The sequence below is a fragment of the Lissotriton helveticus genome, chromosome 1_2 (genome assembly GCF_964261635.1).
Source record: "Lissotriton helveticus chromosome 1_2, aLisHel1.1, whole genome shotgun sequence".
NCBI lineage: Eukaryota > Metazoa > Chordata > Amphibia > Caudata > Salamandridae > Lissotriton > Lissotriton helveticus.
Window position 1 is genome coordinate 269564911 of NC_136058.1, and position 17002 is coordinate 269581912.

The window sequence follows — 17002 nt, forward strand, 5'->3', positions numbered from 1 at the left end:
TCACACAAGGAGGAGATACAAGTGGATATACTCTAAGATTCACATAGGAATGGTAGATAATACAAAGGTCTACTGCATATACTAGTGATTAGAGTTATCTCTATATACATAGGGAAGGGATACACGTGGATATACTCTAAGAGTCACATAGGAATGGTAGAGAGCACAGCGGACTACTGCAAATACTAGTGATTAGAGTTATCTCTATATACATAGGGGAGGGATATGACTGGATATACTCTATGAGTCACATATGAGTGTTCGATAGTACATAGGTCTACTGTATATACTAGTGATTAGAGTTATCTCTATAAACATAGGGAAGGGATAGGACTGGATATACTCTAAGAGTCACAGAGAAGGGCAGGAACGTGAGATAAACGAGAGAGGGAAGCAGATAGTAGTGAATAAGACAGTGAGGAGTGTGTCAGAGGCAACAGGAGAGACAATAGGAAAGTCGAAAGGACAGAGGGGGAGGTCAGAGATCGCTAAAATGGCGGAGGAGAAAGGTAGAAGAAGAGGCGAGTCATACAGAGAAAATGGCGGGGAGCACAAAGGTCCAAGTCCGAAAGTCCAGGAAGAGGGCTGACATAGCCAGCAGCTCCAGGGGGAGAAGGGCAGACCGCAGCAAAGTCGCAGCCTCATCGTTCATGAGGAGCTGGGGCAGAGGAGTTCAATCCGGAGACCAGAAGGTCAGGGGAGAAAGACCACAGGCGCCCAGGCAGAGATGGGAGGCAGCAAAGTTTGAAACAAGGTTTGAAGGGAAGGAGGGGCCTCTCACCAGAGCCCAGTTAAACACAATGTGGGTGGAGGCGTTGAGCTTGTGGGGTGAAGGCCGTGTTGACGCTATTGATGCGGTCGCGCTGGCTCCCGGTGAGTTGTGTGTGGTTTCATCCGCCCTGGCATGCGTTGGTGTCCCTGGAGCCTGAGGCTGCCGGTCGTAGGAAGCGTGTCCCCAAGGGCGCCATCTTGGAGTCAGGCCACCGTTGGCGCGAAGCAGCGTGGCCAGCAAGGGGGGGGCATATCTCTGCCCTCGGGCCCAGGCCGTCTGTCGCGGAGAGCGGAGGTATGGCCCCCGGAGCTGGTGAGTGAAGATGGTCTTGAGGCGGCGCCGTCGTCAGCAGAGGGCGCCGCCGTCAATCACCGGCCCTTTCTGGTGTGCCTGGCATACAGCAGAGTCTCGGCGGGTGGCAGCGGGGGACACGGCTAGAGCCCTACGTACCGCTCGGGCGTCCAGCGCCTGTCAGAATCGCCCCCGGCAGGACACCTTAGGCTCCGCTCCGCGTCACTGTTGAGCCCGGGCTAGTAACGGGCGGCCGCCATGTTGGGTCCGAGGCAGGGGTCAGGAGCAATCTACGCCGCTCCAGTGGCACCAGCAGCGATCGGAGCAGCCCCGCAGGTGCCCCACACCTTTCGCTTCAGTTAGGGAGCGTGTGCATCCCGGAGGGCTTCCTTCAGACGCTGGGCTCCAGGCCGGAGCAGCGTGCGGACCGGGAGCCGCGACGGTCCACGTCCGTCGGTCTCGGCTCCTCCCACTTCCGGTGGCGAGATGCCTTGCAAGGTTGGCTCGCACACTCATCCATCCTGCAGTGCCCTTAGTTCCCTGGTACTTTGCAGCAGTTTTAAGATCTTTTTTGAGAGTTTCTCGTTGCTCAAGTGAGTGTAATTTCTGATATTTATGTTTCCCTCGTCTGCATTGCTTGATTTTGATTTCGAGAAAGTGTCACTCAGTGGTTGAACGTCACTCATAATTGCACTGAAATTATAGAAATGTCGCATATAAGCACTCTCAATCCTTGGCAGCTAGGACTTCCCACATCATCAAATAACTCTGCAGCGCTGTTGCCAATTTGGTAGAATCCCCGGAGCGTGATAATAAGTACAGTTTATAAGGATCGACACTTTTTGAAAATGGAGCTCTGAAGATCCGCTGAAATCTCTCCTAAAAGGGTGAACGATCCGAGTTCTGCTTCTATCTTCCGTTCTGAACGTGTTATAAATATTAGCGGCCTCATAGGTTACCACCGGATGCAGGGCCCCTGCTTGCTGAAATGATCTGAGGAGCTGATTCTTTAACTTTTTCACCCACTAAAATGAAACGCCACTAGGTGGCACTGCAGCCTCTAAAGTACGAGGCAGTCGCTAACAAGAACCCGGCCCCAGCGTTTTACGAATTACAACAAAATATGAATGTAACTAGCGATCTTTTACAAGATGTGTGGCCTGGACCTCTGTAATTAGGGGTGTGGGCTATGACCTAAAACAAGTAAAATAGAATAGTGGGGGCAGTATTTGGGTGCCTCGACGAGTGTTTTCGGTTAGTGTATCCAACAGTATCTCACAGTAACGAACACACACACCTCAAAGAAACCAGACAAACTGGCTTTGCCAATGCTTGTTAGCACTGAATGGAGTTTAGAGTGAATGCTAGGTAAAGTCTGTCAGCTTTACAAATTCAGATTACGAAGCAGTATACTGACGCCTAGTGGCCACGATGAATCAACGAACGAGCTTTCTTAAACTTGGAAAGTGGATTTCTCAACATCATTTCAAAGTAATCAAAGGTGAAACCTCAAAGTGGGGGAGCAGTGCTCGCGGTATTGCCAGACTCAATAGGCGAGTTTTGTTGATGCAGCTGCACTCTGTAGAGGGCGCTCCTGGGCCGCTGAGTGGGGCCAGGCCCTCCTGTGGGTACAGATGGGGCACTGCTTGAGGCGTTTAGGGGGCAGTCAATCTGTCCATCATTGTTGTGTTTGCAGTTACCGCTCTAAGTGTACTGGGGATGCTCAGACGTGAGTCCCAGACACTCCACACCACTGGAATCAAGCTAGCCGGGCTGATGAGAGGTGTTACCTCGAAACCGGGCCGGTCCTCGGATGCTTGTTTCCGTTCTGGGAAGGACATGGCTTTTGTAGTTCGGACTGGACTGTTCCCATGGGCAACAGGGTCAGCGCTGATTTGCATATCGCCATTGTCTAACCCAGGGTGGTGTGGAGTGGAAAAACGATGGATTTGGGCCCAGATCTTTTGACTGGGGTGAATGTGTGACATTGATCCACATTCTGTCCATCATTGTTGTGTTTGCAGTTACCGCTCTAAGTGTACTGGGGATGCTCAGACGTGAGTCCCAGACACTCCACACCACTGGAATCAAGCTAGCCGGGCTGATGAGAGGTGTTACCTCGAAACCGGGCCGGTCCTCGGATGCTTGTTTCCGTTCTGGGAAGGACATGGCTTTTGTAGTTCGGACTGGACTGTTCCCATGGGCAACAGGGTCAGCGCTGATTTGCATATCGCCATTGTCTAACCCAGGGTGGTGTGGAGTGGAAAAACGATGGATTTGGGCCCAGATCTTTTGACTGGGGTGAATGTGTGACATTGATCCACATTCTGTCCATCATTGTTGTGTTTGCAGTTACCGCTCTAAGTGTACTGGGGATGCTCAGACGTGAGTCCCAGACACTCCACACCACTGGAATCAAGCTAGCCGGGCTGATGAGAGGTGTTACCTCGAAACCGGGCCGGTCCTCGGATGCTTGTTTCCGTTCTGGGAAGGACATGGCTTTTGTAGTTCGGACTGGACTGTTCCCATGGGCAACAGGGTCAGCGCTGATTTGCATATCGCCATTGTCTAACCCAGGGTGGTGTGGAGTGGAAAAACGATGGATTTGGGCCCAGATCTTTTGACTGGGGTGAATGTGTGACATTGATCCACATTCTGTCCATCATTGTTGTGTTTGCAGTTACCGCTCTAAGTGTACTGGGGATGCTCAGACGTGAGTCCCAGACACTCCACACCACTGGAATCAAGCTAGCCGGGCTGATGAGAGGTGTTACCTCGAAACCGGGCCGGTCCTCGGATGCTTGTTTCCGTTCTGGGAAGGACATGGCTTTTGTAGTTCGGACTGGACTGTTCCCATGGGCAACAGGGTCAGCGCTGATTTGCATATCGCCATTGTCTAACCCAGGGTGGTGTGGAGTGGAAAAACGATGGATTTGGGCCCAGATCTTTTGACTGGGGTGAATGTGTGACATTGATCCACATTCTGTCCATCATTGTTGTGTTTGCAGTTACCGCTCTAAGTGTACTGGGGATGCTCAGACGTGAGTCCCAGACACTCCACACCACTGGAATCAAGCTAGCCGGGCTGATGAGAGGTGTTACCTCGAAACCGGGCCGGTCCTCGGATGCTTGTTTCCGTTCTGGGAAGGACATGGCTTTTGTAGTTCGGACTGGACTGTTCCCATGGGCAACAGGGTCAGCGCTGATTTGCATATCGCCATTGTCTAACCCAGGGTGGTGTGGAGTGGAAAAACGATGGATTTGGGCCCAGATCTTTTGACTGGGGTGAATGTGTGACATTGATCCACATTCTGTCCATCATTGTTGTGTTTGCAGTTACCGCTCTAAGTGTACTGGGGATGCTCAGACGTGAGTCCCAGACACTCCACACCACTGGAATCAAGCTAGCCGGGCTGATGAGAGGTGTTACCTCGAAACCGGGCCGGTCCTCGGATGCTTGTTTCCGTTCTGGGAAGGACATGGCTTTTGTAGTTCGGACTGGACTGTTCCCATGGGCAACAGGGTCAGCGCTGATTTGCATATCGCCATTGTCTAACCCAGGGTGGTGTGGAGTGGAAAAACGATGGATTTGGGCCCAGATCTTTTGACTGGGGTGAATGTGTGACATTGATCCACATTCTGTCCATCATTGTTGTGTTTGCAGTTACCGCTCTAAGTGTACTGGGGATGCTCAGACGTGAGTCCCAGACACTCCACACCACTGGAATCAAGCTAGCCGGGCTGATGAGAGGTGTTACCTCGAAACCGGGCCGGTCCTCGGATGCTTGTTTCCGTTCTGGGAAGGACATGGCTTTTGTAGTTCGGACTGGACTGTTCCCATGGGCAACAGGGTCAGCGCTGATTTGCATATCGCCATTGTCTAACCCAGGGTGGTGTGGAGTGGAAAAACGATGGATTTGGGCCCAGATCTTTTGACTGGGGTGAATGTGTGACATTGATCCACATTCTGTCCATCATTGTTGTGTTTGCAGTTACCGCTCTAAGTGTACTGGGGATGCTCAGACGTGAGTCCCAGACACTCCACACCACTGGAATCAAGCTAGCCGGGCTGATGAGAGGTGTTACCTCGAAACCGGGCCGGTCCTCGGATGCTTGTTTCCGTTCTGGGAAGGACATGGCTTTTGTAGTTCGGACTGGACTGTTCCCATGGGCAACAGGGTCAGCGCTGATTTGCATATCGCCATTGTCTAACCCAGGGTGGTGTGGAGTGGAAAAACGATGGATTTGGGCCCAGATCTTTTGACTGGGGTGAATGTGTGACATTGATCCACATTCTGTCCATCATTGTTGTGTTTGCAGTTACCGCTCTAAGTGTACTGGGGATGCTCAGACGTGAGTCCCAGACACTCCACACCACTGGAATCAAGCTAGCCGGGCTGATGAGAGGTGTTACCTCGAAACCGGGCCGGTCCTCGGATGCTTGTTTCCGTTCTGGGAAGGACATGGCTTTTGTAGTTCGGACTGGACTGTTCCCATGGGCAACAGGGTCAGCGCTGATTTGCATATCGCCATTGTCTAACCCAGGGTGGTGTGGAGTGGAAAAACGATGGATTTGGGCCCAGATCTTTTGACTGGGGTGAATGTGTGACATTGATCCACATTCTGTCCATCATTGTTGTGTTTGCAGTTACCGCTCTAAGTGTACTGGGGATGCTCAGACGTGAGTCCCAGACACTCCACACCACTGGAATCAAGCTAGCCGGGCTGATGAGAGGTGTTACCTCGAAACCGGGCCGGTCCTCGGATGCTTGTTTCCGTTCTGGGAAGGACATGGCTTTTGTAGTTCGGACTGGACTGTTCCCATGGGCAACAGGGTCAGCGCTGATTTGCATATCGCCATTGTCTAACCCAGGGTGGTGTGGAGTGGAAAAACGATGGATTTGGGCCCAGATCTTTTGACTGGGGTGAATGTGTGACATTGATCCACATTCTGTCCATCATTGTTGTGTTTGCAGGTAAAGTCTGTCAGCTTTACAAATTCAGATTACGAAGCAGTATACTGACGCCTAGTGGCCACGATGAATCAACGAACGAGCTTTCTTAAACTTGGAAAGTGGATTTCTCAACATCATTTCAAAGTAATCAAAGGTGAAACCTCAAAGTGGGGGAGCAGTGCTCGCGGTATTGCCAGACTCAATAGGCGAGTTTTGTTGATGCAGCTGCACTCTGTAGAGGGCGCTCCTGGGCCGCTGAGTGGGGCCAGGCCCTCCTGTGGGTACAGATGGGGCACTGCTTGAGGCGTTTAGGGGGCAGTCAATCTGGGCGTATACAGGACAGATCAGTCTAGCATACACATTGGTAAACCTTGGGCGACGAACACATGGTGGAAGGGCCTCGGCAGGGGAAGCCTCGCCAGGGATCTTCAGCGCCTCGAGGGCACAGGAAAACAAGACTGGCACTGGGAATCTGCCAAGTGCTTCATTTGTAACAAAACAGTGCCAGGCCTGAAGATTTGCTCAGAAGGCCGCGGCCGGCGCTATTGAATGTGGGGTACCGAGCCGGTGTGGTCTATTCCACTTGAAGCCTCTTTAATCCACACTGCATGCCCCTTCATCTTTCTCTGGCAGGGCCTTGCTTTCTCCCTTTGTCGCAGCATTTCAGTCTTTCTCTTACTTCTTGCCCCTTTGTGTGTTTTTCTCTCTTATTCTCGGTCCAAAATTTGCTGAGAAAAACTAAGTGTGTTCCCCAAAAAGGAGTGCAGGTGGGTCACACCGGTTCAAATTAAGCACTTCATGATCAGCCTACTCTGGTGATATCACTTACCTGCGTAAGCCTGTGTCACCAGCAAGAACACTAAGTGTAATACAAAGCCGCTCCACCAGCTGGAAAGCTGCTTTAGCGCACCCTCCATCACCAGCGAAGATCCCAGTAGTCAATAGTTCACAGATCAATAGGACACCTGATCCTGATAAAAGGGTCACTCATTCAATATGATTGCGTTTCCCTAATCACCACCCAGTCTCAACGCAAACACGGAGGCCCATCATGTGGCAGGTGCACTCAAAGAACACGGTCAAGGCGCTGGTCCACTCCATTCATCCTCAGCTACATGCCTGCATCAATGGAACGCAACACAATAAATACATTGATTTTCAGGCAGTTGCCGTAAAAGCGCCATGTCTGCACTGCCCTGATGATGCCAACCAGAGCCTACATGTGCCTTCTGCAGTACAAGATAAGATTCAGCCATAAAGGGCACAGCAGAAACCTACAATAAAGTGCTTTTACGTAATTAATTTGGGAGTGACAAAGCCTCATTTGAGGCACCAAAGTAAAATGAGACAGCAATTAAGGGTTGAGCACTCCCCTTTTAAGGGGATTTCTCAGTACGATACCACAGGAAGATCACAAAATGTAAACATTGATCTAACAAAACCTTTTTTGAAAAATACTTGGAGTTCATTTATTTCCCATTGGCCGTACACATAGCAACAGTGCTGAAGTGCCTTCCCTCACTGACAAATGATGTGCTTTGTGTAGCATGAAAGGCTAAATGTGTGCGAGGAGTTTTACATATCGGTCCAGAAGAAACAAATACATTCTTTACAGAAGACTCATCTGAAATTCACAAAAAGAGGGTTAAACTTAATGCCTCGTAGGGACATTTTGACTTAACCAAAAATGATAAAACGCTTTCAAATCAGAATGTAACGAGCGCCTCTACCCTCCCCTCCCAACCCAACCTCCAAATGTATTATTACAAGTTGACATCAAAAGTTAATTCTTAGCCCAGGGTGAGGCTCAGGTGTAAACAATCAGTAAACTTCGTGTTAATGATAAACGTTGTACTTACAAGCTTCCTCTTCTTGGAAGACTCAGCTCCTTCTGAAAGAGAAAAAACAAGAGCAGAGGTGAGGGTGGTTTCTCAAGGCCGGGCCTGTGCTTGACACTTTTATAAGACAGACTACCAGAAGGAAAAGCTGCTCAGCCACTGACGAACAGGGGCGTACACTCAGTGCTACAAACACTGGCAATACAGGTCTTGTTATTAACATTACGGCGCTACATAGAATTTCACAGCGCTTCAATCTCACAGTCAAAGAATAGAAGCATGGGCAAGTAGATCAGGGCTTTAAGTGGGCCGGGTCTCACCGGGTCTGAGCACCGACAGTTTTTAAAGGAGGCCTTGAAACGGGTCTATATCGGGCTCTGTTTTGTGCCCTGGCACAGGCGGTCCGATTCTTTCCGGACTGCAGTGAGAGAAGGCACATCAATGAGCGTGTGCTCACACTGCTCACTAGTGGAGAAGTTATGGCATGAAGTTATGGCATGACGTCATGGCAAGTGAGCATAGTAGGGGAACGGAAATCCTTTAATGAGAGTCATTTTCACTCTGCATTCTAAAACTCAGGAGCAGCAACATTGTCGTGGGGTCACCAGGGCTTTAAGTGGAAGCTTTTTCAATATTATATACAAGCCATAGCTGCTGCTTATCGTATGCAACTAACAACCATTGGCAAAGCCAATAGTCCTGACTTCTTGTAGATATGATGTCAGTTGTTGCATCATATATCTGGCTGCAATAACAGAAACAGCAAAATACAAGTCGGGCTGCACACTATATTAAGCACAGATATTTAGCTTACGTGTTTTTAAGCCACGCCCTTAATTACATTGGCCACACCCCTTTGAGAGACCCCCACCCAGTTTTTTCATCCCACTTAAAGCCCTGAAGTAGATTCATATTATTGAGAAGGAAGGCTTCCCTGTCGCAGGGAAGTAGTGCGAAATGACAGTAGAATGTGTTAATTTATGAAGGTGTGTGCTCTGTGTGGCACACATCTCTGTAGGATGGCAGGCCCAAGGCAGCCACAGGTCCATGTGCTGGGAGTACCTAGGGGTTGGCTGGCCAGCACAACCATGTGTTCAGAGTGAGTTGTGATCTAGTTTTGAAGCCTTTACAAGTGGACGCTGGCAACTTCAGTCCTAATCCAGGGTTCCTTAACTCTTAAAAATCAATCTTTTTTTCTCCCGAGCTTTCAGTCCATTATCTGCAAATATTGTAAATGTTTATAAGAGATGAAACCCCCAAATGGGTCTGCTAAATGGAGCATGTACAAAGCCTGTGCTCTGTACTAGAAGCCGTCAGGGGGCTCACAGTTTGGAACAGATCACAGGCAGGCATTACAAAAACACTTACAAGTCATACGTAACCACCTCCAAAGTGAAGTGAGGCAGCATGACAAGCACGCTGCCCGACTGCTCGAAGAATGTACCATATGATGCCTGGCACGAGCGCACAAGTCATCGACTGAGATTCAATGGTCATCCCTACACGCCATTTTGGAAAACAGACATGAGAGCTGCCAGGTGGCCCGGTGTTATGAGGGTGATCCTCAGTCATTCCTGCTCTTTGAAACAGTCGCTGTCGGCATGCTGCACTTTTCCTTCTAGAGGTATGGCCTACAAGTCCCAGCATGCATGGTGTTGCTGAAGACTGAACGATGGAGGACGGGGTGAACTGCCACCCTCACAAGGCAAGACCACGTTGAAATGAATGAAATGAAATGAAAATTACATTTATATAGCGCATATACTACCCTGAGGCCTCGCAGCGCTATGATTTTCGTGCCGCAAAACACATCCTGCAACATGACTCGGCCCTGCTACGTTTCCCAAGCCAATGAGTGACTGGTCGCTCCACTCAAGGTTTTTTCTTTGAATTCTGGGACGTGTAGTCCTGCTTATTTCAATATAAAGCCGGGACTACAAGTCTCACAATTCAAAGACAAAAAAAACTGGACCTGGAGCAGCTCATCCCACGTGGGCCTGGAAAGCTTGCCAGCTATCATGCCCTAATAGACCAGCAGTGATGCCTATTTACCAGACAGTTCCATCTCTGGAGTGATGTCAGCAGCTAAGGCCAAAGTCCCAAAGAGCACGTGGGACACTTGAGCCATTGCACTGCAGACTCAGTCCATGTGCCATAGTGGGTGCCATAGTGGCAAGTCATGCAGCAAACTGAAGCTGCACCCCTACACCTGCAGCCATGGAGGAGGCCACAGACACCCTTCATGTGCACAGACGTCATGTGTAAGGACTGGTCACGCATTACCCGGTTACCTTCAATGTTTGTCGTAACTAAATGACAGCATCTCATCCTAGTAATGTAAAGCATGCAATGCTAGTAAGTTTCCCACAAGACGGCCCAGCACGATATAAAGAACGTCTCACACACATCAAAACAACACATCTATGCCACACAGCCTGCAATCATGTTGTGCCAAACAACACTACCCCAAAAGGTCGACACACAGCAGACTCCATTAGACAGAACAGCACACACATCTATGGATATGAAATACAGCCTGCTACCATGTTCTTCCCATTAACACAGCACCAAGACATGGCACAAACCTAGAACCAACAAAACACCAGACAGACCACCTCCGATCCATCAAGCACAGTAAAGCCATGCCATGCAGTCAGCGATCACACTGCTCCAGCAGCACCGGCCACCATGATATGCAACACAAACATAAGACAGGGTACAGTAGACCCCGATGTTTAAAAACAACCCAGACGAGGAAAGCCCCCACAACTACTACAATACAACTAAGAACCAAATATGGAACATAGTCCAACAAAACATACTGAATGTCTCACCTTATGCAGGAGAACATAAGATAAAACGTGTTGCTTAGATCCAACACAGTACCGAGCAACAGCACAGTAGAACAACGTTCACTACTTACTATGCTGAACACTGGGTGACATCGCAGACAAACACAACAAAACAAATGAGAGAGAACAACCAATTAAAAAACCTTCCCTACCCAACAGAGAGACACTAACAGCACTAACCGCTAAGGAGGCCCCTGTATCACTAACACTAAGAACAGATCACAGCAGACATCGCACACAAGCGTAGGCAGGCCTCAGTCAGCAACACCACGATCAGGTCATAAGGCACCAGGCCCATCAACGGCCTATGTGGTGCCTATGAGGTACCTATGCAAGCAGCAAAGCGCCCCTCCCCCACACCTATCACTCCAACACCAAAATCATGCACCCCTAAGCTCTGATCAGAAGATATCGCCCGGTCCTTCCAACAGGACCGCAATGAATCTGTCACCCTAGAGCCTTGGTCATGTCCCTGCCCCAATGAATCCTTTTACATACGAACAATTCAGGCAACAATCACACAATGCAAGTGTCATCATCTACAAAGTGTCGGCGACCAACCAGAACCCCATCCCGAGACATCTCAAGACAAGGGTGCCGTGGAGTGAGCTCTGGAACCATGTGGAAAGGAGCACGCAGGCATCCAACAGGGTTACGAGGCTGTACGAATGGAGCACACAGCACTACACACCAACATAACATGCGTGGACCCTCCCACGCAGCGATCGATGCGCCCGTCACTGCTTCAAAGTCAGCTCTGCCCAAGACCGACACATTCCCTCTTGGGTCTCCACCACGGTGACGGAGCGAGGCGCCAGCGGCGGAAGAAGCGCTGGTCCAGCACAGGCCGCCGCCAACCAGGACTGGGGCAAACCTCTCAATGGCCATCTTTGAGTGCGATGCCCACTCTACCGCCAAACACCACTCACGTCAGTGTAATGCATGCTCTCTGCAGCACCACCCTTCTTACCAGGTCTCTCTAGTCTGTCGTTCCTAAGCTCCAAGTCTCTTTTCTGCCCTCTTGTTATTTGCAGGTTCACCTCTCTCCTCAGCCTGTTCTTCAGTTGATCTCTCTGGCTGCACTCTTCACCTCCTCGCCCCGTCTCTCTGCTCTGCAAATTCCAAGTATCCTATCCCCTACCACCCTGCTTCATCACTGACCCCAGGCTCACTCCTCCTCATCTCAGTGTGGCCCTCTCTTCATCACAGCGGTCTCTCCCCGCCTTCCCAGTTTGTCCCTCCATCCATCCATCCATCCATCTAGCCTTCACCGCCCCCTTTCTCAGCATGGCCCATCATCAGCCACACACTGTGTCCGTCGTTCCCTTCACATGCTCGGCTCTCCTCTCTTCATCGCGTAGCTCTACCAGGGTTTGATACACCAGGGTGTTGACACCCAGGGTCTGGCGCAGGCTTGCCACACTATTTCTGTGTAAATACATTACCTCCTCGTCCTGGTCTCCCCGTCCCATTCCTGATACGTGAGCAGCTGGTCTGCTCCACAGAAACCCCTACCTAGCTGAGCTGTTTGCACTTCCCCCTATGATGATGTCACTATCACGTGACTATATAGGGGGAAGTGCCACAAACAACATCCTGTTCTTTTTTTTCTGCGATCCTGTGGACCGCGTTCCTGGCTGTGCTGTTGGGTCTTCGCTGACGAGGTGAGTTCCCTGCTGTTTTTTGATGTAGTCGGCGGCGTGCTTTAGCGGCCGTCTTTTCTTTTTTGTTTTCCTTCCCCCAGGCTGTTTTTTTCTACGCGGCTCGCGTAGCGAGCCGTCTCTGTCCTGGGGGCTTCGTTTGTACACGCGGCTCGCGTTAGCGGCCGTCTGTGTTCTGGGGCACTGTTTGTTTACGCGGCTCGCGTTAGCGGCCGTTTTCTGTGATTTCCTCACCTGGGCTCTGGTTGGCCTGCTCCAGCGGCCGTCCCTGGTTTTCCTTCGGTCCTTTTTCGCCCTGCTTTAGCGGGCTGGGGCTTTGCTGGTGCTGGTATTGTGGCGCTCCTGTTTTTTGTCTTTTTGGGGGCGTGTGGTCTGCTGATTGGGCTGTTTTATGCCGGCCCTTTGCCTTACCTGCCACAGGTGTTCGGGTCCTCATCCTGTATTTAAGGGGTCCTTCTTGGATGTTTTTTTGTCCTTGTTTTTGCCTGTTGGTGTGGTTTTTGGACTTGTGCTTTCATGGATGCTGAGGCTTCTTCTTCTGCGTCCCCTATGGATGCCCTGCGCCTCCTTGTTGGTGAGGCCGTGGCTGCTGCTTTCCTGGCCAGGGATGCGGCTGATCCTCCTCCCAAGAGACCTCGTGTTTCTGTGGATCCCCAGGCCGCCCCGGAGGATGACTTGGGTCCTGAGGAGGATGAGGGTGTGCATGGACGTTTTGTTCAGGGTGCTGAGCTCTCTGAACTTTTCGCACATGTTCGGTCCAACTTGGGGTTCTCTCCTCCTGCCGCTGATGTCTTGGAGGATGACTTCTTCACGCAATATGTCCAGCCTGCTCCGGATTCTTTACCTTTGCACTGTGCTATTCGCAAGGTGTTGTCCCACGAATGGCAGGAGGTGGATAAGTCTGCTTTTCCTCGTTTCCTGTCTCGGCGTTACCCTCTGGAGGGTTTTTCTGCTGAGTTTCCTCAGGCTGTGAAGGTGGACAATCTGATGGCTGGCCTCTCTTCTCAGGGTTTGGTCGTTTCTGAGGACGCCCTGCCAGCGGATGCTGTGGATAAGCGTATTGAGGGTGCTGTGAAGCGTTCTTATGCTGCTTCCAATTTTTCCGTCCGTGCGACTGCCTATTCCAACTATATGGTTCAGTCGCTCCTTAAGGATTTCCAGTCTCTGTCGGTTTTGCTGCAGGACGGCGAGGATGCCACTCCTCTTTTGTCTTTGATGGAGCAGCAGGTTCGGTACCTGTCGGATATTTCTTTTGACAATTTGGGGGCGGCGGCGGCTGCTTCTGGTGCTTCCATCGCTGCTCGTCGTCATATTTGGATGCGTTCCTGGAAGTCACAGAAGTCGGTACTCCTTAAATTGCCTTTTGAGGGTTCCAAGGTTTTCGGTCCTCGGTTGGAGGATTTGGTCAAGCAATCTGCGGAGAATCGCAAGCTGGTGGCTCCTGTCCGCCCCCCTTCCCGGGGTCGTGGGTTTGGTTACCGTCGCGCCTTTGGGCCTCCTGCTCGTGGCGCTTCTCAGCCCTTTCGTGGCAGGGGTCGTGGCCGGGGGGCCCCTGGAAGTGCCAAGCCCCGGGCCGCTGCTGGTGTTGCCGCCGCCGCTTCCTCCTCTTCCCAATGACTCTCTGCCTTTGCCAGTTGGTGGTCGCCTTCAGTCCTTCCGCGACCAGTGGTTGTCGGTTCCGGATGCCTGGGCGGTGCGGACTGTTTCAGAGGGTTGCCGGATCGAGTTTTCCTCTCCTCCTCCTCCTCCGGGGTTTGTTCGGACCCCTCTGCCCCGTCTTCCTCTGAGGCGGGAGGCTCTGTTGGCCGGCGTACGGCTCCTGTTGGAGAAGCGGGCTATTGTGGAGGTGCCTCCTCTGGAGCGGGGCCTGGGGTGCTACTCCATTCTTTTTCTCGTTTCCAAGAAAGACACTTCGGATCTTCGGCCTGTCTTGGATCTGAAGCGGGTCAATCGCTTCGTGCTCCATCGTCCTTTCAAAATGGTGACTCTCCGGTCCATCCTGCCTCTGGTCCTCCCGGGTGGCTTCCTGGCGTCCCTGGACCTGATGGATACTTATCTTCATGTTCCTGTCCATCCAGACGACCAGTGTTTCCTCCGGTTTGCTGTGGAGGGCTGGCACTTTCAGTTCCGGGTGCTCCCGTTCGGCCTTTCTTCTGCGCCCAGGGTGTTCACCAAGCTGTTGGCCCCTCTGGTGGGTATTCTTCATTCCATGGGACTGCTGGTTTTTCCTTACTTGGATGACTGGTTGATTGTCTCTCCTTCTTTTTCGCAGGCTCTTTTGGATGTGGACCGGGTGTGTCTTCTGCTGGGGTCCATTGGGTTCCTTATCAACCACAGGAAGTCCTCCCTGGTGCCCTCCCAGTCCCTGAAGTTCCTGGGGGCTCTCTTCAGAATGGACTTGGACATGGTTTTTCTCTCGCAGGAGCGCCAGTTGACTTTGTTTTGTCACCTTTCCTGGCTTCTGTCCCAGTCCCGGGTGTCTGCCCGTCTCTGGTTGCGGAGTCAGGGGGAGATGGCGTCCGCTCTGCATCTCCTTCCTTGGTCCAGGCTGCATCTCTATCCCCTGTTGCATCATGTCCTGTCTCACTGGGATCCTGCCTCCTTGGACTACGAGACTCTCATCCCGGTCACTCCAGGGATTCGGGCGGATCTCCAGTGGGGTTGTCCCCTCTGTCTCTGTCCCGGGGGTTCGTTCTCGTTCCTCCCCTGTCGGTGGTGGTTTTGTCCACGGATGCCAGTGCTCTGGGGTGGGGTGCCGTTCTGGGTGCCTCCAATGCTCAGGGTCGGTGGTCCGGCTTCGAGTCTCTCCAGTCGTCGAATTGGAAGGAGCTGCGGGCTGTCTGGTTGGCTCTTCTTTGGTTCGCTCCTCTCCTTCGGGGTCGGGCGTTTTCTGTGCAGACCGACAATCAGGTGGTTCGTGCTTATGTGAATCACCAGGGGGGCATGTGTCGTGCCCTGTTTCTCCTTTCCAGGAAGATCGGCCTGTGGGCCGAATCGAATCTCTTGTCTCTGGCGGCGGTCTATCTTCCGGGGACGGAGAATGGGCCTGCGGACTCTTTGAGCCGGGTGTTCCCGTCCTCAGTGTCCCTCTGTCTGTCTCCGGATCTTTTCGATCTAATTGTCCTCCGGTTCGGCCTTCCTTGGCTGGATCTTTTTGCCTCGGAGGAGTCGGCCCTTCTTCCTCGGTTTTGCAGCATCGTTCCCTCTCCCCTGGCGTGGGCCTCCGATGCTTTCTCGATTCCTTGGTCGGAGGGTCTGCTGTTTGCCTTCCCTCCATTTGCCTTAATTCCGAGGGTCCTCCGGAAGGTTCGTTGGGATCGGGCGGAGGTTCTCCTGGTTGTTCCGGAGTGGTCTCGGCGGTCTTGGTACCCCCTTCTGCTGGCCTTTTCTGTTCGCCCTCATTGGCGGTTTCCCCTGTGTCCCTCCCCTCTGAGGGTTCCTCTTCTGAGCCTTGCCTCTCTGCGCCGCCTCCGGCTGGGGGTTTGGCACTTGAGAGGTTGAATTTGCTGGATCTTGGGTGCTCGATGGAGGTTGCCCGTTGTCTTCAGCTCTCTCGGCGTCCTTCCACTTTGAAGTCGTATGCTCGTCACTGGAAGAGTTTCTCTACTTGGTGCCTTGGGAAGGGTCTCGTTTCTGCCTCCTGTGACGCTGTGAGGGTCTTGGACTTCCTGCGGGATGGTTTTCTCCTGGGTCTTGCTGTTTCTTCCCTGCGGGCTCAGCTGGCGGCCGTTCTTGCTTTTCGGGGTTCCTCTGTTGCCTTTGTCTCCCAGTTGGTGGCTCGCCTTCTGCGGAGTTTCTTGCTTCAGCGTCCTGTCTCCCGTTCTCCTGTGCCTCCTTGGGATCTTCCCCTGGTTCTGCGGGCTTTGACGGGTCCTCCTTTCGAGCCTTTGGACTCCGTGGCCCTGAAGTTCCTTTCGGCTAAAGTTATTTTCCTGGTGGCCATTACTTCTGGCAGGCGGGTTGGTGAGATTGGGGCGCTGATGGCCTCCCCGCCCTTCTTGCGTTTTTGCGAGGATAAGGTGATTCTCCGCCCAAGTCAGTTCTTTCTCCCTAAGGTGGTGTCTTCCTTTCACTGTCAGGAGGATATTGTTCTCCCTGTGTTTTTTCCGGCCCCTGCCTCTCCTGAGGAGGTGCTCCTTCATTCTTTGGATGTGTTGAGGGCTCTCCGCATCTATTTGGAGCGTACGGCTGTTTTCAGGAAGGTTGATTCCCTCTTTGTCACCTATGGCCTCTCGGGGCTGGGGCTGCGTCCTTCCTTGTCCACTTTGTCTAGGTGGGTCAGGGGTGCGGTCGTTTCCTCTTACGGCTCTGCCGGCTGTCCTCTGCCTTCCTCTGTTCGGGGTCGGTCGACCCGGAGCGTGTCGTCCTCCTGGGCCATGTTCAAGGGGGCCTCCTTGAGGGACATTTGCAATGCTGCCACATGGGCTTCTCCCCATACTTTTGTTTCCCATTACCGGCTTCAGTTGGGGATGGCGGCCTCTGCTGCCTTTGGGGCTCATGTCCTTTCTGCGGTGCATGATGTTTGAATTGTACTGTTTTCTGGGGATTAAATGGACCTGTTTGTTGTCTCAAACCTGTGTGGTCTGTTTTTTTCTGTCAATCACCGTGTGCTTGGGTATGGGCTCACGTATCA

The 17002-nt window shown here is 52.0% G+C and overlaps 1 protein-coding gene across 3 annotated transcripts in view; it reads right to left on the reverse strand.

Annotated features, from left to right (window-relative positions):
• The window catches only part of MAST2 (microtubule associated serine/threonine kinase 2), a 1587681-nt gene that overhangs the window by 690052 nt on the left and 880627 nt on the right, over positions 1–17002 (reverse strand). For all 3 annotated transcript variants that reach the window (XM_078671709.1, XM_078671708.1, XM_078671710.1), the window contains one exon: positions 7878–7909. In XM_078671709.1, coding sequence (XP_078527835.1) covers positions 7878–7909 — 32 coding nt within the window. The remainder of the gene's footprint in view (positions 1–7877; positions 7910–17002) is intronic.